The 24,550-nt window shown below is 41.3% G+C and overlaps 1 protein-coding gene across 2 annotated transcripts in view; it reads left to right on the top strand.

Annotated features, from left to right (window-relative positions):
• Positions 1-24,550, top strand: part of bahcc1b (BAH domain and coiled-coil containing 1b) — a 286,926-nt gene that overhangs the window by 252,112 nt on the left and 10,264 nt on the right. For both annotated transcript variants that reach the window (XM_059948538.1, XM_059948537.1), the window contains exons 25-27: positions 14,466-14,594; positions 15,475-15,648; positions 22,413-23,551. In XM_059948538.1, coding sequence (XP_059804521.1) covers positions 14,466-14,594; positions 15,475-15,648; positions 22,413-23,551 — 1,442 coding nt within the window. The remainder of the gene's footprint in view (positions 1-14,465; positions 14,595-15,474; positions 15,649-22,412; positions 23,552-24,550) is intronic.

Here is a 24,550-nt window from a genome sequence, read left to right as displayed (position 1 = left end):
GGAAGGGAGGAGAAAGAGTTCTCACATGAATTTTTGCCTTTCACTGTGAGCCACTCTTGAATTATCAGCCTTCTGGGGGCTGGACCAGCAATTTTGAAGCTGTTGGTCAGATTTTGCAAACTTATGTTGACTGCATGACAGATTGACTTCTTTCCTCAATTTTTACTGTGCTTAATCAATGTGGAATCAAAGATTTACAACCACATCTGTGGTTGATGCAATCTCTAGTTTGCAGCTGGACCCATTTACGTTTTAACAGCTACGCATCACCTGACACACAGGGTCACTTTGAACATGCTTAAACCTTTCAAGCACCAAAAACTGTTGGGTGAACTTTAACCTGATGAAATAGATTCTAACAAAGGGGGAATGGAAAAGGTCCCAGGGCTGGAGGGAGAGAGTGAAGCCTGTGACAGGGAGCCAGCGCCAACAAGAAAGCAGGTATTGAAATGAAGTTAAAGCAGATTGAACGGCCCTGTCGAAATAACTTGTGAGCTAGCACGTTTCCTGAGCTTCCTACGACTGAACAGTAACTGATTCCATGTGAGTTGTAGAGCTGACTGATTTCAGTTCCAATGCTGTTATATACGTGTGCGTTTCTCCACACACTCGAACTGTGGAGAGAGAGGGCCTCTTTTTGTCAACTTAATGGTGCCCTAAGGTAGGATCAGGCAAACGACTATACCGCATGTAAACACTTGGTGCTGTGTACAAATGAAGCAAGTGATTCCCAAATGTTGATATTCTGCCATTTTTGGTCCATGAGGAGGAAAGACTATGGCCTGGCTGGTACTTTGATTTAATCAGCTGCCAAATGCAAAAGCAAATGTTATAACCACCAACAAAATCTCTTTCATAATGAAATGAAGAAAAATTCTGGAGGGATTTGATGGGGGAGATGCTGAGAGGTTGTTTTACTTGCTGGATAGTTCCATATTTCCTTACAGCGTAGAAGGAAATTATTTGCACTGTTGAGTCCATTCCAGGTCACAGAGCAATACCATTCTGCTACTAAATTATCTTGCAATCTATTCTCCCTACATTACCATCGACTTCCCCAAGCCCCCTATCCAACCTCTCCCTGATTCTTCCATTTAGGGGCAATTTCGGGTGGACAGTTAACCTTTCAACCCACATGTATCTGGAATGGCGAGAAAGCAGTGCATGCGAGGGAGTCCATGTTGTCACAGGGAGAATGTGCAGACTCTGTATTGTACTGTATGATGCTAATCTCCACACAAAGAGCCCTGGGGGTCAGGACTGAGCCTGGACCACTGGACTGCTCATGGGTCATAGTCTCAGGACGATGGCCAACCATTTAGATGTGAATTACCAGCAAGATTCTTTACTCAGAGCGCTGGGTGAATGGAGAGCAATGGGAATCAGAGTCAAAATCACTTCATGTGCCAGTATGTGAAACTTAACCAGAACTGATTGTGGTTCAGTCCCAAGCACAGAACGTAGGAAAATACCGTAACAGACAATGTAATAGCAACCGACAGTTGACAAGACAATAGTGCAAACTGCCACGAGCAATCAGCAATTATCAGAACAGTCACATGCACAAATATCAATAAGCAAACTTAAATGAATACAAAATTATAAACAGATAATTATCAACAGAACAAGGAGAGCAGGAAAGACCATTTAACAGATTTTGTATAGGGACAGTTAGAGTCTTACACCTGAGTGAGTTTTGTTGAGAAGTTGGATTGCTACAGGAAAGAAGCTTTGGAGATGATGAGTGGTCCTGGTGGTGATGGACTTGTTGCATCTCCCTGATGCCAGTTTGGTGAACAGGTGACTACGAGGGTAGGTGGAGTCAGTAATTTCTACAGCTCTTTTCTTTGCTTTGACGGCGAACAAGTGTGAAAAATTGTCAGACAACATTCTGACAACAGCTAGTGCCAGTTACTGTTCAGTCTTCGCCCTAGTGTTATCAAGATGGTCACCTTACCATAGTACTTTAAATATCTGGAGTTCTTGACACAAGAGAGCCGCGGGTGCTGATAGGTTAGGTATAATCAGAATTGCGGTCCTCGGCTTGTTTGGGGGAATCGAGTTTTTCAGAACTGGACAGGAATACAGAACTGAGTAACAAGGTCGGTCATGATCTTCTAGAAGGTGGTCTCAAGGTTGGCTTTTCTTAGCTCCCTTATCACATTCTTCTGCTTTTCCCTGGCTTCTCCATGCCTTTTGTGTTAATTAGCCCTAGGGAAGTCAGAAAACTTCAGGCTATGAATAATGAAATGGAAACCTTTTGTTTCTGTTTAATTATTCACACACATTGCTCACTGGCACTGATGGTTAAGCAGATCTCTGAACTTAACACTACAACCAGCTGAGCAGCCACCAACAATCCAAGCTGGAAAAAAGTTTCCACCACAGTCCAATCATTGAGCTCTGTGTACAGCAATGCACTTGGAGGTAGAAAGGGAAGCCGGGGACTGGTGTGCTCAGAGAAACAAAAGAGGCCTGGCACTCGCTAAAAGACACGAATTACATCACTGAGAAAATTACATGGAATGTGGTAAATGGGTTCAGAGCTTGGAAAGATGCCAGAGTACTTTGTAGAAATGGGAAGTCATTGCACCCCGCTGTGACATATTAGTAAAATCACTATAATTTGCTTGAACGCTGAAAGGACTCGGCTAAGTAAGCTGGAAGGTGGAGTTGCAACTTGATGCAGTGAAAAACGTTCTTTTATGTCTGGGGTGGGAAGTTGTACTGTTTGGTTAATACAGTGGAGGCTCAGTTTGCTGAGGTATTTAATATTATTTCCACAAAAACACACACATTTAGCAGTTTTGCTATTCATTCCCTTTACACCCTCTCCGAGACCTGCAGCAGCAGAGTGAAAGGGATCACCTGGTGTTTGCCATGCACAGGTGAAGAAGGAGCTACGTCAAACAGCAAGAAAATGAAAGGCTCAGTGGTGCCCTACTCTGCAAGCAGCACTGGAGCCATTCAGCATTGTAAAATACATGACGATGATTCTGTCAGGTTAGTGCTGCCTCTTTGATAACATGATGGGGTAGCGTCCCTGGCATTTGCTATCCAAATCACTGTTGGCTTCCTGATTTGCACTTGAATTCATTCAAGTTGGCCCATCTTTCACCTGATCGTGACCATAGCAAAATACCTGACTCACTCCCCACGCACCATCAATCTTAAGGCCATGCCACTCTCTGACTTGTGCTAAGAGTTTTGCAGCTGTGTGTGCTATATGTTATGTGTGACTGCACGTACTGCATTTTGCACCTTGGCCCTGGGGGAACGCTGTTTCATTTAGCTGGATACATGTGTTTGGTTTGAATGACAATTAGACTTGAACTGTTAAGCATTTCCTTTGAAGGATAATGCCAGAGATCAAGTATGTCTAACTCAGGAGGAACTTTTGGAAATTCTCTGACTCCCTTGGTGAATCCGGAAGACTCCAAGAGGAAATCCCTGCAACAAGGAATATCCTTTTGGTAACTTGTCCCCTTCTGTGAGATTGTTGGTCAGTTCATCTTTTGATCACTTATCCTCTGCCCAGTGATTCTCTGAAAATAATTACTTCCTAAAATCCAGCGTACTTTTTTTTTCTTCTAAGCATTTTATATTCATGACTTCTGGTGCTATGGTTTCTGAACTCCAACTAGACAAAGTGTAAGTCATTCATTACCTCACCTAAGGAGGACTAAATTTTATAACCTGCCCTGTAGATATTACAAACACAAGAGATTCTGTAGATGATAGAGATCACAGAAAATGCTGGGGGAACTGAGCAAGTCAGGCAGCACCTCTGGAGAGGAGTAAAGAGTCAGCGTTTTAGGCTGAGTCCTGATGAAGGGTCTCGGCCTGAAACATTGGCTCTTTATTCCTTTCCATCGGTACTGCCTGACCTGCAAGAGTTTCTCCAGCAATTTGTGTAGATATGATCTTGAATCTAGATGAATAATCTCTATCCGAAATGTGGACGGTCCGTTTCCCTCCACAGTTGCTGCCTTACCTACCAACAGATTGTTCTTTGATCCAGATTCCCTCATCAACAGTCTCTTGTGCAATCATTGTGTAAGACCCTCTCCATAACTGTGTTACCCTGGCAATTCTGTAGGTGTGAAAACCAGAAGAAGAAGCACGTTACTTGTCCTTGGCCAGAGAGAAGTGGTCGGCCGAGTTGCCACCAGGTGATCTCACCCTAGGTACTGGAACCCACAGTGAGCACTGTCTAAGGCTGGAAGGTGTCTGGTCATCATTAATTGTGTGCATCTGCACTATCAGGGCCTGACCCGAGGATCCTTTCATTATGTGGGCATCTGATCTGGTAAACTCATTACCGGCGAGATGCAATTCGCTATCAGGTTGAACTTTAGTGTGATGTGACCCAGAAACCACTGTAATTGCATTCCACTGTGAGGGCAAATTGATTTCGTTCATGTAGCAACACTATGTGACTAAATTCCTTGGCCTGTGAATAGGATGATGGAACTCGGCATAGCCGAGTCTGCTGTGTTCCTGGAGATTGGGAGCTCTCTGTCTGGCTCAGCTATGAGCAATGTGAAGCAAGAAAGGACCATTACTCCAAAAACAGGACCTTATGAAAGGATGCACCAGGGGCTCAAATGGCCAGTTTTGCTGCATGATCCTGCCTAAAGACAAGCTTCCTGAATTACTCAATACTCTTTTAATAAGTGGCTGGTGTTAGTCCTATTTATCTTTTAACTTAATCAACACCACCTCAGGAGTATCCCCACCTTAACTTTCCCAACTACCAATATATACAGAACTTATTTATATTTACACCAAAGTGTATTCGGACCCATTCCCCTATTTGTGTACATCAAATTGCCTGTATCTAAATAACTGTTGTGACTAAACCTCATACACACTCTCATGTCATTAACAAATCTCAGAATAAATCTACTTACGTCCTCATGTCAAAAATTAATGAAGATCATGAAGAACAACAGCTTGCATTATGTCACGCTTGTAACATGATAGAATATCCAAATGCATTTCAGAGATATCACTGTCAATGTCAGATACCAGTCAGAATCAGGTATATTGTCACTGACATTTGTCACAAAGTTTGTGGTTTTCTGGCATTAAAAATCACTATAATTTACAATAAGATATAATTAAACAGGGAAAAGGAGGAATGTTGAGATAGTATTCATGGACTCTTCAGAAATCTGATGGCAGAGGAGAAGAAACTGTTCTAAAATGCTGAGAAACCAAAAGTCAGAGGGTTAAGTTTTATGAGCTGCTTGAAGAAGCAAGTTAGAGAGAGGAAGCACTTTGGGGATAACATTCCAGAGTTTAGGTCTTGGCAGCTAAATGCTGGCTGGGAGATTGTTGGGAATGTTCGAAGGGCTTGAACTGCACAGACACTGAGATCTAAACCAGAAAGAGGTTACAGTGGTGGAAAGGGCAAGGCATGGAGCCTGTCCAAGAAATTTTAGTGTTAGGATACACGACAACAACATGTGGCTTTTCTTGGTTCAGGAATTTAAAATGAGGACCACTGTGAACATTTTGTGTAGGATGCTGGGGAGCGTTGTTCGAGATAAAGCTACCACAGAGCTCCCCAGTTTCTTTGATCTGCGGAAATAATTGCAAATGCTAAGTGTGCTGGCAGGAGTGCTGCATGAAGACCAGTGTTTGTCAGGTGCAGAAGTGACAGCACGATATAGTTTATGTGCAAAACCACACACGTTATTATAGTTACCCTCCTGCATGACCTTCAGCATGCTCATCCTTTTGTCAGTTGCAATCACTCCCAAAGACAGATTAAGTGGAGAGCCCCACTCATCACCAGACCACGACAGAAACTTTGGAGCACTGACTGCTGCCTAACTGTGCCACGTTTAGAGGTGCAAGTCCACAGCAGATTTTCACAGAGCAGCCACAGGTATGCTGCGTGAAGGCAACTTCATGTTGCCATCAGTCCGCGATAAATTGTGCATTGCAGAATTGTTCTTTTTTGTAACTCTTCTCTCAGCCATCCCAACAGACAGCTTTTCACAACTTCACCAGACGAACTTGTTAATTACTCCATCAAGATTGAGAAGTTTCTTGATTGCATGCACCAAGGAGAATGAGCTGGAGATTAATAAATAAATATTTTGTTAAAGTTTTTGAGCTGGTCTATTTGACTTTAAATTTCCTGGGATATCACTCCAATCCATATTGACACTTCCTACAGTTGTATTATGCATGTTGTTCTGGAATTAACTCTTAGCCTGTTGAAGCTAGTATTCTTCCAGCAACAATTCCAAGGAGTTTTACAATTATGATTTGCAGAAGCAAATGATTGTATTTGCCCTCACATGTTCTGTATTAATATTAAATCAGTGGTTTAAATATCACAAAACAGGTCTTAACATTCGTGTCAATGCATGGCCAGACATGAACCTCAAACATTCATGAACATGAAAATATAACCACTTCCAAATGTACCTGAAGGGTGAAGCTGGAAATCAAATAGGCCCCAGCTTGAGAATATAGTTTCCAATTTCTCTGCTTGTCATACAGAGATGCAAAAGCATCATAAAAGTAAGCAGAAGAAAGCCAGTCAGCCCGGATGAAGGCATCATCTGGCCTGAAGCAGCAGCTCTTGATTCCTCGCCATAGATACTGCCTGACATGATGAGATCCTCCAGTATTTTGTGTGTGTTACTCTGGATTTCCTGCATCTGCAGAATCTCTTGTGCTTATGAAAAAGCCAAGCAGTTCCTTCCAAAACTAAGGTTAGCTGCTGTTTTGAATGTTTGGGTACAAGACATGTCCCAATTACTGCTGGAATCATTTAGCTGAAGACCAAGGTCAATTTTTGGAAAGCTGTACAGAATCTTGCTTTCCAGTCAGGCAGTATGTTAACCAGAAAACCTGCAGAAACCATTCCTTCGCAATTCTTTGTTGTCATAAGACATCACCAGTCTTGCAAGCTTGGTCCAAAGGTTTTTCAATCTAACAATGCGTCTAACTTAGATCACTTTTACGACCCGAGATTCGTGTTGTTGTACCTTCATTGTTACTGTTTAGGCCAGAACCCATCTTTGCTCCAGATACTTTCTGAAGAATAAAATTGCAGCCTTGGGCAATACAGCAAAGTAATGGGAGACTCAACGAGAAAACATTTCATTGCATGTGAGATCAACGCCAGATATCTTTTTAATACCTCTGACCCACTGCGATACTCCAAATGGCAATGGAAAAATGGAGGATTTTTCCAGGCCTTGAGACGGTTCTGGACAGGCAATTGCCCCATTCAGGAAGCCTGGAGACATTTAAAAACTGGGCTTTAGGTCCCATTCTGAAACAAAGTGCCTGTCTTACTGTCACAGGCAGCTTCTGCAATCAACTCAAATTGTTTTCAGCAAGAAAATTACCTTTAGTTAACAGAAGTAGACTATAATAGCTGCAAACAAAATGACAACTCTCTGGGCAGCCTATCCCAATAAAAGCAGCAATGATTTTAATTTGCGCAGTAAAAATGATTTGATTTTTTTAAAAAAGGTAATTGTGTTGACATTGATCTGCTGAGCCAGTGTTCACTATTAATATTGTGCAGACTTTCACCTTAACTCTCGCCTTTGCACTCCTTCCTTCCCAACTTTAAAAAGACGTGAAACATTCTGTGGACCAAAATAAGGCAGAACGAGCTGTCATAAAATGCTTCAAGTGCACAAACTCGAGTCTACAGCTGAGTAAGAAAATAGGACTGAACAAATGGCCATTACAGTATTCACTTTTAGTTTGAAAAAAAAATTCAGTGTTTGCATCAGAATTGGGATCCGTTGATTGTAAATGGTGAATGTCAGAAGTGTCTTTTGAACAGCTACAGAACCTGCAGGAACCACTTTGTAGCAGCGTTGCTTTACCGGCCTCAGCTAAAGCTATAAGTCAGCTCAATCAATCTGTCAAATAGAGTGAATTCAGATTTGCAAACCAGTTTAACAAACATTGATAGGCACAATCATATTGGCTACATTCTCATTAAATCAAGGAAACTGTAATTGGCCCAGCATGGATCTCTGCAACTCACTTGTGTGACCAACCACGAGTAGAAACCAGGCTGCACTTGGCTTAAGTATTGTTCCTTTAAACAGCTGGAAAGAGCTAAGCACAGTCCTGATTCAATTAATGATAAGTGGAAACAGCACCTTAAATACTTCAGATTGGGCCAAGTCTCTTTTTTTTAATATAAATTAACATATTGTTGTGTCTGTGGAGTTGCTGAAAGCACCATCACTCTGAGTAGTCGGAGCTAACAATGGTATATTCTTTGTTGAAAGCAGTCATTCCAAGCAAAGCACTGCAATCTGGTACAAAAATGTACCAAGGTCAAACCACATTGGTCACAGAGTTCTTCAAGGTACTTTCACGCTCGCATGTATATTGCTTCCCCTTAAAATCACAAACCCTTGCTGACAACTATCTGCATACAAATAAAGAGTTATCCAAAAAACTATCATGTAATGTATGAAGTAATTTTTTACAGAGATACATAGCTATACATTTAACCAAACACAATTTCTGAGTCAGAAACCAAACTACCCGTTGAGCTGAACAGGTTAGGCATTATGTGTGTGAGGGAGAAGGTATTGTCGACATTTGGATGGAGTTCCTGCATCAGGACTAATTTCCCCCACCAGTGTGACTTGACTCGCTAAGTTGCTCCAGCAGTTTGCTTTTTGTTTCAGATTTCAGCAATAACAATCTTTTGCATCTCCACAATTCATTAGCTTCACTAGAAGTTGTACATAATTATAAGTATCCCTTTCACTTGATAGCATTATAAGTCATACAGATCAACACAACTGTATGAATTTTAAATAATGAATTCAGTGGATACATTATACATTTTATTTGGTATACTACCAAATATCATAACTCAATCTTACTATCTCCATTTTGGTTTCTTTTCTTTATCTTCTTGCCTTTTCTTGCTTGCTGTCCTATATCATGATATGCATTCTTCTCTTTCAATTTCTGAACCATGCTTCACTCATTCACTTTTTTTTTTAAAAACCTTTGAATCCATCTATTGCCTTTGCTTTTGAAACATTTAGCTTGGGCGTCTGCTCCACCAAGACGTTCTAGCTGCAGCCCTCCTGTATCAGGACACCAGCATATCATGAGGACCTACGGTCCACTAGTTGACCAGGCCTTGATCTTCCATTGCCTATACATGGAAGCCATCTTGAATAATGGGAGTCATGATCCATGCCCTATTTAAGTGTATTCATATTCTTATCGCCTCTCTTATTTACATCATCCATTTTCATTAAATTCATTTGCACTCTGAATTCAGAGTGTACATTTTATTCTGGTACTTTTTCAAGTATTGTCGCCATTGCTGGTGTCCATGTTGACCTGAGATCTGTCTCATCCAGGACATGTGACTTCTCTGATATATATACTTCTTTCCTACTAGTGCTGCTTATCTGCTTCTTGGACCCATCTTCTGGCTTCTGTGCTTTCAATTATATCTTCATTATATCTACACAGGAATTTATGGCTCTCCGGACCTGCTGCCACTCTGCATTAGTGGTGTGATTTGGTTGTGTTTTCAGTCTATGCTCCCCAAATGATTGCTTTGGGGTCCTTAGTTTAACATGTCTTTCACCACTGTCTTAATCAATAGGACTCATTGATAGACAATAGACAATAGGTGCAGAAGTAGACCATTCGGCCCCTCAAGTCTGCACCGCCATTCTGAGATCATGGCTGATCATTCACTATCAATACCCAGTCCCTGCCTTGTCCCCATATCCCTTGATTCCCCTATCATCAGATATCTATCTAGCTCCTTCTTGAAATAACCCCCTTTTCGAGGGTTATTTCTTGCTATAATAGATACATTCAAATCTCGCCATCTTTGAGTGTCATTCATTTTAAATATAATCCGTAACATAGATAACCATGGATTATCCTTCACTTTCTGGTCTTGATGGAGGTCCTCAGCCCGAAATGTCAGCGGTTCAATCCTCTCCATAGATGCAGTCTGCCTGCTGAGGTCCTCCTGCATTTTGTGTATGGTGACATTTATATTTCGCTTGTCCAACCAAGGTTGAGTTCTTACTTCAGAGAGTCAGCAGGAGATGAGAAGTGGTCTTCCCTAAGGATCACATTGAGACCTACACCTTTCACTCGATAGATAATAATTTTAATGAAGGGATTCAAAAGGGTATAACCAGCTTAATACGTGGTTTGAAGAAGCAATTTTCACTGGCTAATTGAGAAGACAAAATTCTAATGTATAAAAAAACTTTGGTATAAATAAGTGCATAGTCATTCACTTTGGATCAGAGAAAGGGAAACTGGAATTTGTCTTTAATGGCAGGAGATAATGTTCTGTGGAGGAGCAAAGTAATTTGAATTCCTTGAACGTACAAATCTCTAAAAAAAGCATAGTTAAAATTAAAAATCAACAAACTAATGAAGTGAATAACTCAGACGTGATAGTTCACTTGGAGGGAGTGTTACACAGACCCATTCTGAAGGACTTGTGTTCCCACTTGCAAAACTGCTTAGCCAAAAAGATACATTGGCCTCAGAAGTGCGGTGTTAAATTGTCAGAATTCACCACACCTTAAAGAGGGCAAGGTTGCATAATTTTTATTTATATTCCAATGAGTGTTAAACAACTGAGTTTTAAAAAAAAATGATTGGAACAATCAGTCTGATACAGATGAACCTTTTCCTCTGGAGGACAACAGAGATCTGAGCCGGTGCATTTGGATGTAAAATCAGCAAGCACATTCTCACCCACAGGTTAATGGAAATCTGAAATGTTTAACCTCCCCATCCCTAAAAGACAGTGGTGCCTTTCAGTAGAAATATTCATGACTGATAGAATGACACATGCAGGATTCTCAACTGAGTGCATGAAACAGTCATACAGTGAGAAGTTCTGCTTCAATGTACCTTCTATTTTTTTATTCCTTAAAAGCATCCTGAACCTGGGGCTGAGGAGTGATTTTGCTTGACATATGTACGAGTAGGAGCCTACCTTTAATAACTGCTTGCACCATGTATAAGACTTTGCTACAGTGTGATGTCAAATACTGCTCTTTAGTTGGAAATGGGGTTTTTAAACAAGATGGATTTTTGAGAGGAGGGTAATCAACCAATGGGGAATGGGTCTGGAAAAATGAAAATGAAATGGTAGAGTCACCCATGATCTTTACAGAAGGGTCAAACAGGCTCGAAGGGCTGAATGACCCACTCTTGATCTTTTGCCCCATATTGTATGATTCCTTTGTGTACAGGTGCGTTTTCAGATTCTGTTCTCTGATCATACCCACCTGCAGGGCACTGGCCGTGACCATGAACCAGTGAACACGTGGATTAGTGTGTATGCAATCAGCCATAATTAAAGGAGGACAGCGCTCAGAAAAGAAAATCCTCTGGGTTGAACATTTCACTGGGAGATAAGGGAGGCATGGGTCAGTTACATGACTCTGGTACAATTGTCAGCAGAGAAAAACAATATCATATAATTATCTACCGAAGGCCACTTGCACAGACGCTGCGCAAACATTTAAATTTGAATTAGTACTCCATTAAGGTGATGGATTTGTGGTGCGTGCTGAATATTGCAAGCTGTGTAAATGATGCTGCTACTCACATTGAGAGAGGGGTGATGGATGTTGATAATATTGGAGTGAAGTGGAGAGAAATGCCGGCGGTATGAATGTTTGAGATGAGAACAGACTGGTCATATCCGTCACTGACAAGCTCCAAGGTTGAATGTGACTGGGGAGTACAAGATCCAGATGCCATTTATCAAAGCCTAGTGGGAAGTTATGCTATTAACTCCCTCTGACTCGGGACTTCTGCTTGAATTCAGAGTTCAGACGAGAAACACACCATTGAAGGAACTCTGTGTGGGTCGATCAGCATTTGTTGGTGGGGGGGGGGTGCGCGGTGATGGGAATCACACAGCCAGGTTTTTGTGGGTTTTTTCACACCTGACTAACTTTATAAAATAATAGCTCATCCGTTATCAACATTTTTTCTTTTCTCCTTAGGAATGATGCTTGGGCAGCAAGTCCATAGGTCTTGTAGCCTGTGTCGTGGATAACTACACTGTTAGCCATTGGGAAGCATCATTTGGGAAGGATAATGAGGTGGAAATCTGACCTCATGCCAGTTCCCTCCTTGTGAAGTGGGCACAAGGGTAAATTTGTGCACCGGTTCCGGTCTTTTCAAAGGTGCCTGAAAAAAAAACATTGAGTTGAATTATTTTTCAAGCATCACTCCAACTGCCTAAGAACTGGGGACTCCTACGTATGTAAATAAAAAACCCAGCATCTGAGTTAGGCCTTCTCTATCAAGCTATCAATTCCAATTAGCAAACTTCCATCTGATCTCTATGTAGGGGCCTTAGGATTAAGTTTAAACCCCTGATAAAATCCCAACATCTGCATTGCCATGCCTCTGATTCAGTTTGTGCTCTAAACAAAGGCAGATGCAATGCATTCACGTAGTCTTTTGGTATGTTGAAAGTGGAGATAGATCCTTGAACTACATTACTTACAGGAATTAGTTAGGTAATTAGAGTAGAGCAAAAAGACAGGTCAGTCGCAATTTATTAAATGGCAGATCTGGCTCAAGAAGCGATGTAGTCGACTCCTGCTCCCACATTTTATATAAAAGGTCATTGCTGAGATCCATCTGGTAGAAAGACAGATGGCCTAATGCTGGTGCAATTGGATGCAAACCAGTCCTCTGGCGTTCATCAACAGCAACAATCTCCGTATCTTGTCGAAAAAAATAATTGAAGTGTGGACATCCAAATTTTGTAATCAAATAAAGTCTGCATCCGTTCAAAAATGATCTCCATTATATTAATTATTGTAATGAATTTTATTCCATTGATACAGTATCTGTACATCTCACAGATTAGTTCAACTTGTGCGTTCCTTCTTTCTATTCATGTTACCATCTGTAGCTTCAGGTATAGCTGCTTTTTTAATGTTAATCTTTTACCAATTATTTGTCCAAAGGTGAACCTGACTATTTCAAGCTTGTCAGTTTGCTTTACTATGCAGGAAGGCCCTAGATACGTTTAAAAGGAAATGTTATGCAGGAAAGGACGTCAGTGGGAACTGAGATAATGTGCTATGGAAGAACAGCATAGCAATAGATCACTTCCCATTAAGACATCATCAGAGTGCATCATTTCTACTTTGTGTCTATATCATGGCTACAACTTAAATCCATGGGTGGCAGTACAGCAGCTTTCATATGGACATTTCATGTACAGCAACCTGGAAAATGACACTTATTGTTTGCGCTGTATGTAGTTAGTCACAATGAAGGAATCAATAGGATCACCAATCAATAGCAACTGGATCAAATAATCAAAAAGTGCTGCTTTACCCTGCACGCTCTAAATACTTAATTCCTCTTGCAGGAGTGCCTTCAACCTCACCGAACCAACAGAAGGGCGACTACCACTTGTAAATCTGTCCAGCACTAAGCTACAAACCAATTCAGCATATCCAAGTGAACCTTCATCCATTTTGTGTTGCTGTATCAGCTATTTCATATTGTGTGATTCAATGAAAGAAAGAGACGTTTCTGCTTGTATGGTGTTTTTCATCTGCATGGTGTGAGCCAATGTGCTTCACAACCAATTAAGTACTTTTGAATTGTAGTCAAAGTTGTGTTGTTAGAACTACAGCAACCACCATGTACGTGGCAAGCCCCCAAACAGTAGCATACTAATGATTAGATAATTATTTACAGTTACATTGGTTGAGGGAAGGCTTTCACCAAACAAGTCTCGAAAAACAGCAAAATATTGCCATTATAAACTAGGCTTTTATTTAAATTGCATTGCAGCAAAATTCTGAGAGAGAGATGCACAGATAGACTTCAGCAACCAGAGAGTCTCAGATTTTTTTTTTGTGCGCTATATGCAATGAAATTGGAACTTTTTTAAAAGAATAACAAGTCTTTTAAACATACAGTACATGGAGGAAATTTCTGTCTCCCTCAGGTATTCTCCAGGATCAATGAATGCAGTTTTGGTGTTGCGGCAGAACCTTGCAATCTGGAATTTTCAATATTTATATGGATCGTAATTAAATATTAAGTTACAGGAAAACTGCCATGATGTATGAACTGATCTTTACTTAAACTACTTTCTCCCCAACTCAGTAAAGACTGGTTTAGAAATTTTTTGCTTTAAATAACCTGCTTGTCTGAATTTTAGTATGTACTGTTAAAAAAATCTCCTGCAATTTAAGATGACTGTTTCCCATGACTAATTTGAAATGTTCAGCATATAAGATTAATATGGGTTCATAGTTCAATGATGATGAATGTTGCCATTCTTGCTGGTGGTGTATATAACTCCACCAGAACGAAAGCAGCTGGTGAGACAACTAAGGATCAATAGAGCCATAGTTTAGTATTTGGATCCTCCATATGCTGATAGTCATTTTGTGCTATTTTATGTTTAGCAGGTAGCTCCAGTGATGAAGAAGATGAGGACAGAGATGACTTTGTCACAGTTGAGTTTGATGATGGTGACGTGGGACGCATTTCTCTGTTGAACATCCGTCTCCTCCCTCCCGATTATAAGATACAGTGTGAGTAATCCTAGAAGATCAAATGGCCATTCCACTTAATAGTAGTTCATTCACTAAATATCCGCATTTGGCTATTCTCCTTGATATGCAGTGAGGTGCATTCGTTTCAGCCTCACTAGAGAATTATTCTGATTGGAAACATATTGGCTTCTGATATATACACCTAAGGGATCTGCAAAAGTGGATCTGATCAGTGGGACCTACTGGGATAAGAGTTTTTTAAATTACAGATCTTAACCCAGGTTGTGTTAGACTGAGCTATTGGGATGTAATGATTGAACTTCTCATATAATTTGGATACTGGGTTTCAAAGTGCTCAGAAGTTCAAAGGAGAGCAGAGTTAGTTTGGGTAATGAGTTGTTTAGTTTGTTTACAACAGGTTTCAGGTTAGTCTGGATGCAGTTTTAATTCAAGTGCTGTGTTCTTTGTGTTTTGTACAAGGTTACATGGTACATTAATTTGGCTGGTGGGTTATTTTAGATGGTGGCGTAGTTCAAGTACTGATCAGTTTTTCTACAGAGTTTATTTGCTGGATAGTTTGAGTTTTGTATTGGTTCACGTGGTGGTTAATTTGGCTGGTGGTCAGTATATGTGTAGGATTGCTTCAGGTGTTGGGTTAGTGTTGGTGCTGGGCTGGTTAACATGTTGGTTTAGTTGGATTTCTTGTGGATAGTCCGTGATGTTTTATAAATTTGTAAAGGATTATAATGGGCATTAGGCAGGACAGTTGAGTTCTTTCTCAACTAATTAAGCGCCTTACCTTTTTCAGCTTCAGGAAAGGCAAAGGAACAGGACCAAATTCAAAAGCATTACATTCCTCTAACTATTACTTAAGCAAACACATTTCACTTTACAGTTAACATTGATTGTTCTTTTGCAGGTACGGAACCTTCTCCTGCGTTGCTGGTATCCAATGGGAGGCTTCGGGTTCGGAGACTCCCCGTGGAGAAGCGGGAAGGTACAGCAAGCACACAGAATCACTCTGTGGATGGACCAAACTCTACAGATCTGAGCAAAAAATCTGGCAAGAAGACTTTGTTAAAAGGAAAAGCTGGTACGTTTATCTTGAAATATAGTAATTATATTCTCAGCACGGGACAATTCAGTGCTGAGTTACTGTAATCCAGGTAAGTGTGACTGTAATGGTCCTAAATGCTGTATTTTTTGGAATTGAAGTTTCATTCCCCACCCCCTTGTCTTAGTAATTTCTCTTAAGTATTGGTTGTTAGGAACTTGGAATATCAGCAGATCTCGTTTCTTCGATGAGCCAGGACAAACAAACAGCCTTATTCTTTTCAAAAACACTCTGGAAACTCATTTATCTTTACTCACCCATGGGCTGTGACAGCCCCTCCAAAGGACATCTGATAAGATGGTGGTGTGTTTGGATGGAGTATTTTTGTCCTTCTTATGATTGCAAGACAATGCTGGACACAAAGAATTTGAACTATTGCAGTTCTACCCCATCAGTGAGCTGGTCGCTGGACTTGCTGCAGACTGTGTGGCTGCCTGCTACAGAAAGACATCAAAGGCAGTGTACAGTCTTAACAGAAAGCCTTGGGCATTTCTCTTGCGATCCTAAGACCCTGTTGGACATTGGCAATGTAAAATACTGGAAGTCTGTTTCCCTTATTTATTGTGGAGGCTGATGGTTGGGGAACAGCTTGTCCTTAGTTGGAATGAGGACTAAGCCGCAAGCCGTGGGCTTGCCTGTTGCAGCAGCCCAGGAGAGGAGACGCTGGAGGCAGTGTAGCATGGCATCTTTGCTCAATTAGAGGCTGGTCCTTCCCATCGGTGCTGATCTCCAGTGTTCTCTCGGTGGAAAATAAGCTGAATTGCATGTGTGTGTGCATTTGTTTCTGGACTGCAAGTACTGCCTGTTCTTGCCAATAACAACAATGTACCATCAATTTTCAGGACATGTCTCTCAGGGATTTGGGCTATATAGTGTTTTTGTGTTACTGTATGTTTACTGTTGTATGTGCTATATGTGCCTTGTGCTCATGGTACTGTGTGTTCTGCACCTTGGCCCCGGAGGAACACTGTATCATTTGGCTGTATTCATGGATATCCATGTATGGTCGAATGATAATCAAACTTGAACTTAATGTCCATCCCTGACTTTCCCCGAGAAGGGGATTGGGCTGCCTTCTTGGTCTTCTCTAATTACTGTAGTGAAGGTATTCCAACGGTGTTTGACAAGAAATGGATTCAGAGTACTTAACTCAGTAACCATGAAGGACTGAGAATATATTTCCAAGCGAGGCTGATGTCAGTGAGAGGAAAATTTGCAGAAAGCATTTCCTTGTACATGCGGCCTTTGGACTCTGCATGATATGAGCTGTGAGCTGTGGTTTTGGAAGGCTTGATCAGAAACACCTCGCTGTGGTGCTGCAGTGAGTTTTAAAGACGGCCAACCTATCAGTCATTGCATGCAGGTGGTGAAGGGCACAAATGTTAAGGATTGTGGCCTGGTGTCAGGCAGTGCTGAAGCTGCAATTATGCTGACAAGTGAACGCTCGGGTCAATGAATGCCCCTGGTCATACTACCACTTGTGGTTTATCTGTCTTTCCAGTGGGACCTGATGTATCCAAGGCTAGGCTGTCGTTAGGCAAATCAATGGAACAATTAGAAAGTTTGTCAGGAGGGCCTTATGACTTCATTTGGGCTGCCTGAGTTATCAAAGTTTCAGATTGATTGAAATTTGCAGACCAACCAATTCTAAAACTTAGCCATGATAAATCCATTGCCAGCAGATTTCTAGTATGGTTTGGTAGTGTAGTGGCTCGTGCTGCATGTAACGACCTGCACTGGGATTCAGTTTCTCCCACTGCTTGTAAGGAGTTTTACATTCTCCGCACAACTGCATGGTGCTCCACTTTCTTCCCATGTTCCGTAGATGTACGAGTTGGTAAGGGTTAGTAAGTGGTGGGCACGCTATGTTGGCGCCAGACACATGGTGACACACCCCAGCACATCTCCTCAGAGATGTTGGTCATGGACGCAAATAGCACTTTTCACTGTTTGTTTCAATGCACATGTGGCAAATAAAGTTAATCTTACCTTTATCAGAAAAAAAAAGTTAATTAGAGGGATCCTCTGCAACAGAGATTTTACTCGTAGCAAATTCTATCCCAGCTGATACTGTGCTCAATGGAAACAGATGTTTCACTAGAATCAGTGTTGATCCAGATGAAAAATATTGTCATGGTGCAAAGGTACTCTTTTAAGTTAAAGGCCAGACTTTCAGTACAGAGCCCAGCCCACTGGAGCCCCAGTGTTCGATCAGAATCAGATTTATATTCACTGACATATGGCATGAAATTTGTTGCTTTGCAGCAGCATTCAAGTGTGAAGACATTAAATTACTATAAATTACAAAATAAATAAATAGTGCACAAAAGAAAGAACAATGAGCTAGTATTCAAGCAACATACACAAAACACTGGTGGAACACAGCAGGCCAGGGAGCATCTATAGGAAGAAGCACTGTCGATGTTTTGGGCCGAGACCCTTCGTCAGGACTAACTGAAAGAAAAGATAGTAAGAGAGTTGAAAGTAGGAGGGGGAGGGGGAAATGCCAAATAATAAGAGAAGACAGGAGAGGGAGGGGTGAAGCTAAGAGCTGGAAAGGTGATTGGCAGAGGGGATACAGAGCTGGAGAAGGGAAAGGATCATGGGATGGGAGGCCTAGGGAGAAAGAAAGGGGAAGAGGTGCACCTGAGGGAGATGGAGAACAGGCAGAGTGATGAGCAGAGAGAGAGAAAAAAGGGGGAGGGGGGAAAAATCTAAATTTATCAGGGATGGGGTAAGAAGGGGAGGAGGGGCATTAACAGAAGTTAGAGAAGTCAATATTCATGCCATCAGGTTGGAGGCTAGCCAGCCGGTATATAAGATGTCATTCCTCCAACCTGAGTGTGGCTTCATCTTGACAGTAGAGGAGGCCATGGATAGATGTATCAGAATGGGAATGGGACGTGGAATTAAAATGTGTGGCCACTGGGAGATCCTGGCGGATCTTTCTCTGGGGGACAGAGCTAGTATTCATGGGTTTGTGGACTGTCCAAAAATCTGATGGTGGGGGTAAAAGCTGTTCCTAAACTGTTGAGTCTTCAGACTCCTGTACCTCCTCCTTGTTGGCAAAAATGAGAAGAGGTTAAGGGAAATCCTTAATAATAGATGCCATCTTGTTGAGGTACTAGCCCTTGATGGCGGGGAGGTTTGTGCCCATGATGGAATTGACAATCCTCTACACTGGAGACTGCATACCAGGCTGTGATGTAACCAGTCTGTACAAGGTGATACAAGTTTCCTTTTCCTCACCAAAAACCTCTGTTCCTTTCATCCTTCTGAGATTGCAGACTGAGTGTCACCTTAGAACAAGAAATCCAAGGTGTGTACCGTAATGAATAAAAAAGTCTGAGGCTTCACTGGAGATTTTCACGTTTTAGTCCAGATCTGTACCCAGTTCTAAGGTGACACATGGGTTTCATCCATTCTCCTATTAAGTCCACCAGAAGGGGAATGTAACCCAACCCTCCGAACAAAAAGTTGTATTCATTTGAAAATCCAGTTTTCTTTGCTGTTCAAGTTGAGATCGTACAGCTGCATAAGGAAATGCCTTGCACTATTCACAATTTACAAATCTGTAACAGTGCTGCATTTTTCAGTTGTGAACGGAAACATAATAGATACGGTTAAAATAAAGCCAACTGTGACTTGGTTAATGGCCCATTGAGCAATTCTGGAATTTGGCTGTTCTTGAATTTTGTGAAGTTACTACCAGCCAGCCCGAAACAGATCACACAGGAACTCGTCTAATGTAAACAAAGGGCTGGGAATATGCTGGGCTTTCTAGAATGGAGTGGAATTTAATCAGACAACAGACTTGACAAAACCATTGTGGGGAAGGAAGTAACAAATTTTCTTCTGGCACTCTGCATGACTTGCTTCATTATATTGGCTAGCACAGAAAAATAGTGTTCAGTTTACACAGAGAGACCTGCTAAGCTTCACTTTTGACTCTCTGTGTACCACAAAACTATTTCAACAGTCAGATAACTGTAACTTAAATTAAGGCTGTAAGAACTGTTTGGTTTGAAAGGAAGTAGCCACTTCTAGAGTGCCTTTTTCTGGCCAAAATGACTGGGAGAATCAACAGTCCTGCCTGTGAGAGGTCTATGTAAAGTCAGTAAATGTTTTTTTTTAGTGTCCAAACAGCTGAATAAATTAAATTGAAATATTGAAGAATTTACTGCATTTAATTGAACACTGCTATTAAGAGTGAAAAATATTTATTATTATCTGTCAATTACAGTCAGCACGTATGGGCATTGGGCATTGGTTAATCATTGTCACATGCACCAAAGTGCAGTAAAAAGCTTATCTTGGATAATGTTCATACAGATCAAATTATTAGACAGTGCATTGAGGCAGGATGAGCAAAACAATACAATCAGGTGCAAGATCATAAGAAGGTAGATCAGCAGGAAGATTGTATCTTCTGCCTGATTGAAGGGGGTAAAGAGGGAACATCCAGAGTGAGTGGGTTATTATGCTGGCTGCTTTGCTGAGGCAACGAGTAGTATAGGTAGAACTCATAGAGAGGAGGCTGGTTTCTGTGATGTGCTGAGGATTGATATGGCCATGCTACCTTTCTTTATTCTCCTGAGGAGGTCGAGGCGTTGGTGAACTTCCCTGGCTCTGGTGACAGTTTGGTTGGACCAGGACTGACTATTGGTGAAGTTCACCCCTAGGAACTTGAACACCGTTGGTGTAGATAGGAGTAAGTACACTGCTCCGCTTCCTGGCGTCAGTGACTGGCTCTTGTACTTTGCTGACATTGGAAGTATGGTGGTTGTGATGACTCCATCTTATCAAGCACCCTATTTCTTTCCTGTATTTTGACTCTTAATCATTTGAGATAAGGCCCACTAAAGTGGTATCATCTGCAGACTTATAACTGGAGTTGGAGCACTAACAAATTTCAATAGATTCCAGTGAATAATGTCAGGCAATTAGAATAGGAACACTTTTACAATGACATCACAATACAACAGACAGTTCCAAAGTGCAGCTGTGTACCCTTTGTACATTGTGCAACACAAGATTAAAATCCCTTGCGAGTTATTTAGTGTTTCCCTCCCATTGTGATTCACGTTAAGCATCCTGCTCCAGAACTTTTGTTGTTAAAAAAGTTTATTTTAATCTTTCATTGAAAGGCTAAAAATGAGTGTAAATAAATGTGGATTATTTGGAATGTCAGAATTACTTACTTCGTGTTGAACTGTGACAATTCAATTTATAATTTTAATGTTATATATTTACGCAAGTGTCTCCTCAGGTAACAGTATTTTCGAAATGTCCCAGTTTCAACTGTTGAGCCAGATTTCTGTTGCAAATCAGCAGAGCCTGTGACAAAGGTACTATTGCACAAGAAATAGGTACCTTTAGGTAGAAATAGGTACTTGTCAACCGATCACTTGAATGGGAGTATAATGATGGGGACATGGAGATCTTGGAATGCCGTGTGACAGTAGTTAATTAGATGGGCAAACATGAGGATTAATTGGCAGTTATGGGATAATTAAGGGTTTCTGTCAATGCCCTTGTGATTACTTCTGCTCCCACATGCAAAGCTAAGTAATAACACTATTTCAAGTAACTTTATTGGACCTCTTCTTCCAGTCCTCTTCACTGTCTGTTGGCCTGATTGGAAAGTCATGGCCTCTTCTTTTCAGTTCCATCCATGCTAAAATTGTATTTGGATTCCAATGACGTTATTGAAAGGTTAGATATATCTATTGAAAAGAATGTTTCCATCCATCATGAATCGTTTCTGCCATCTGTTTAGGAGAGCAGTTGACCAAGCCTGCCAACTCCAGGCAGGAACAAGGCAATGGCAACTTTAACTGGAACCTTTCCATTTTTTTTTGCAAGAAGAAAGCTCCCAATGTCTGTGGTGTCCTGTCCAGGTCCAACTCCAATAGTTTTGCCTCCTAATTAAAGAATTTGTCAATTTGGCACTCACTCCTGTTTTTAAAAAATATTATGACCAGGAACATGAAAACTTGATAAATGTGATTTGAACATTATTAAAGATGGTGAAGTATGGTGTCAAAGAAGGTCATAATATAGGTAGATCATCACTATAGTATTCTTTAAATCTAAATCCATTTATTCATTAAGTCTAACCCCATCCATATTCTTTGCTTAGGCAGCAGCCAAGTGGAGGTAGTACACTCATAAAAGTGCATTAATTGTCATGGAATGAGTTGAGTATGTTATTTTCTCCATAGTTTGAATCATTATGTCCTGGTCTCCACAGAAAATTTACTGCTGATAACCACAGGGACACATTTAGGTTTGCATTAGCAAGTGCTAAGTACTGTATATGGAACACAAGTCAGTCTCAGACTAACAAATGTTATAGAATTTAGTTCCTTTAAATGCAGCCAAGAAACTAGAATATGATTTAACATCCCCTTTATAGAGCTTATACAGCTCTCAAATTGTCATAATGAAATATTAGATTTCTCACAATATTAAATCTCACATTGTATCCAAATGATTAGCAGAATAGAAAATGGTGTAAGGAGACTGTAGCGAGATTTTTTTTTTATCAAGAGACATCAGCTCTGGATTTAGTAACTGGATTAACAGTTATTTCTCTATAAAGGTTGTGAATGTGTGGTCACACGTTTTTAAAGAACAAGTAACCAGTGCATTTTTAAACTTGTACCAATTTAGTTTGTACAGCAAGATGATTCATTACCTTGCTGTCTTCCCAAATAATTCAGATTATTTTTTTCTTTCAGAAAAAGGAAAAGGAGTTTCAAACTCGGAGATATCGACGTTATTGAAAGGGGAACACATACTGAGTAAAAAGTCAAACACACTGATAAATTGGCCAGGGAACGTCCAGACAAAGAAAAAGATCTCCAGCAAGAATACGGCAGTTTTAGAAAACTTGTTTGAGTTAAATGGAAGCACAAGAAGGTTGAAGGGTAAAGAACGGTTCCTTCCCCTACATGGCCTCCCACCTCCAGTGTTTAGTGGTGGGTTTGAGGTCGACTCTTTTGGCAGCATTGCCAGCACATTTGGAGCCTTCGGGAGTAGTCCAAGCCTGATGCCAAACCCCAAGCCAGTGAAGTACAGAAAGATGGAGAAGCTCGACATATCAATCCCAAAAGCTGGGAAGAGGAAAACAGAAACTGAATACCTTGTAAAGTTAGATCACGAAGGAGTGATGTCTCCTAAAACAAAAAACGGAAAGGCCTTGCTGATGAGCGAGAAGGAGTTTGGAGTGAAATCTGATGCTGCCTACTCCCAGGCGGCTTTGATAAGTAAAGAGCGAAATGGGAGAATGGAGCTTCTAAAAGGAAAGCACGCTCAACTTCAAAACCTTCCTATCAGCTTAGCTATGAATGAGTACACTGGCCAGTCAGAGTTTGGGATGGATTGCGACAGTGACAGCCATAGCTCGCTCTCTGACATGGACGATGAGGATGAAAGTAGAAACCTCCGGCAGAGTGTCACATCGAGGTTCATGTCTAGGCTGTCTGTCTTGTCTTCATCTTCTGGATCTTCATCCTCTTCAACATCTGGTTCTACCTCCACATCTAGCATGTGCTCATCGGACAATGATGATTCGTCATACAGCTCTGATGATGACTCAACGCTCTTGCTTCAGACCTGCATGACCCGGCCCGTGGCCGCAATGCTGGCCTCCTCGGACCCCCGGCAGGCAGAGACGAAGATATCCCCGCACTCCTTCTCAATCAAGTCTGTGATGTCTGCGAATAAGATGAAACAAAAGAGGCAGGAAGAGTTACGGCTCCAAAAGGCTAAGGAGATATCAAAGAGACAGAGATTGCCATCTGTGGGGAATCGTCCTAAAATCTCCTCTTTTCTCCCAGCACGGCAGCTGTGGAAGTGGTCTGGGAAGCCAACACAGGTACGGTTTCACTGATATTTCTAATGCTGTCGTTAATCCCACAGTCACAAAGCACAGAAACAGGCCCTTCGGCCCACCAAGTCTGTGCTGGCCATCAAACACCGATTTACACAAATCCCATTTTATTCTTTTCCCCAGATTCTCCCAAACAAGTACACATAGGACTACTGTGCAGAGGTCAAGTAACTTCCCAAGTCCCATTCCATTGGGAAGGGGAAGTACAGCATCTGGAGGGAATGTAGGCAGTCACAGGGAGAGCTGGCGAACTCCACACAAACAGCTCCAGCAGTCAGGGTTGAACTTAGGTTGTTGGAGCCATGACACTCCGTCATATGCCAAGGCAGCCCTCTGCAGACCTTCATTCCAATTTGGCCCCCATCTTCTCTTTGCCGAGGAGACAGATGGACAGGATCAGTTGGATCAGTAGCACTGTCCTTGAATGAGCTGAAAATCAAACATTCGGAATTGAGCCGCAGAGAAGCACACTTCCCCCTTGCTTCCTTTCCCTTGAGGTGGATTTCATCTCTGTGCAGCAATCCATTTTAAATCCTCGCCATAGATTGATGAAGTTCATGTGAATACGAAACTCAAAAGCTAAGTGGTGCAGAGGCTAGAAATCTGAAACACAACTGAAAATGCAGATATAATAAAAGATTACCGAATTCATATTTATAACAGTATGTAATGAAATATGCTAGAAATACTCAGCAGGTGACATGGCACATGTGAGAAAGAGAAACTTAATATTTCAGACTCTGATCCCAGCATTTTCTTGTTTTCTTTAACCTCTGAATGTGAGTGCAATAATTCATCACTTGATCCCTTGTTGAGTCCTCTTTAAAAATGTAAATCCTTTGATCCACAGTTTCTGCTTGGTTAGGTATTCAGTGCTCATAGGATAGGAAGGAGGATGTCTGGCAAATGTTTTATTCCTGATTATTGTTGCTGAGCCATTTACAAGGAACGCTGTCACAGGAAAGCAGCACCCATCATCGAGGA

The sequence above is a fragment of the Hypanus sabinus genome, chromosome 23 (assembly GCF_030144855.1).
Source record: "Hypanus sabinus isolate sHypSab1 chromosome 23, sHypSab1.hap1, whole genome shotgun sequence".
Lineage (NCBI taxonomy): Eukaryota > Metazoa > Chordata > Chondrichthyes > Myliobatiformes > Dasyatidae > Hypanus > Hypanus sabinus.
Note: the sequence above shows the minus strand (reverse complement) of the source record. Positions and strands in the feature narration are given on the sequence as shown.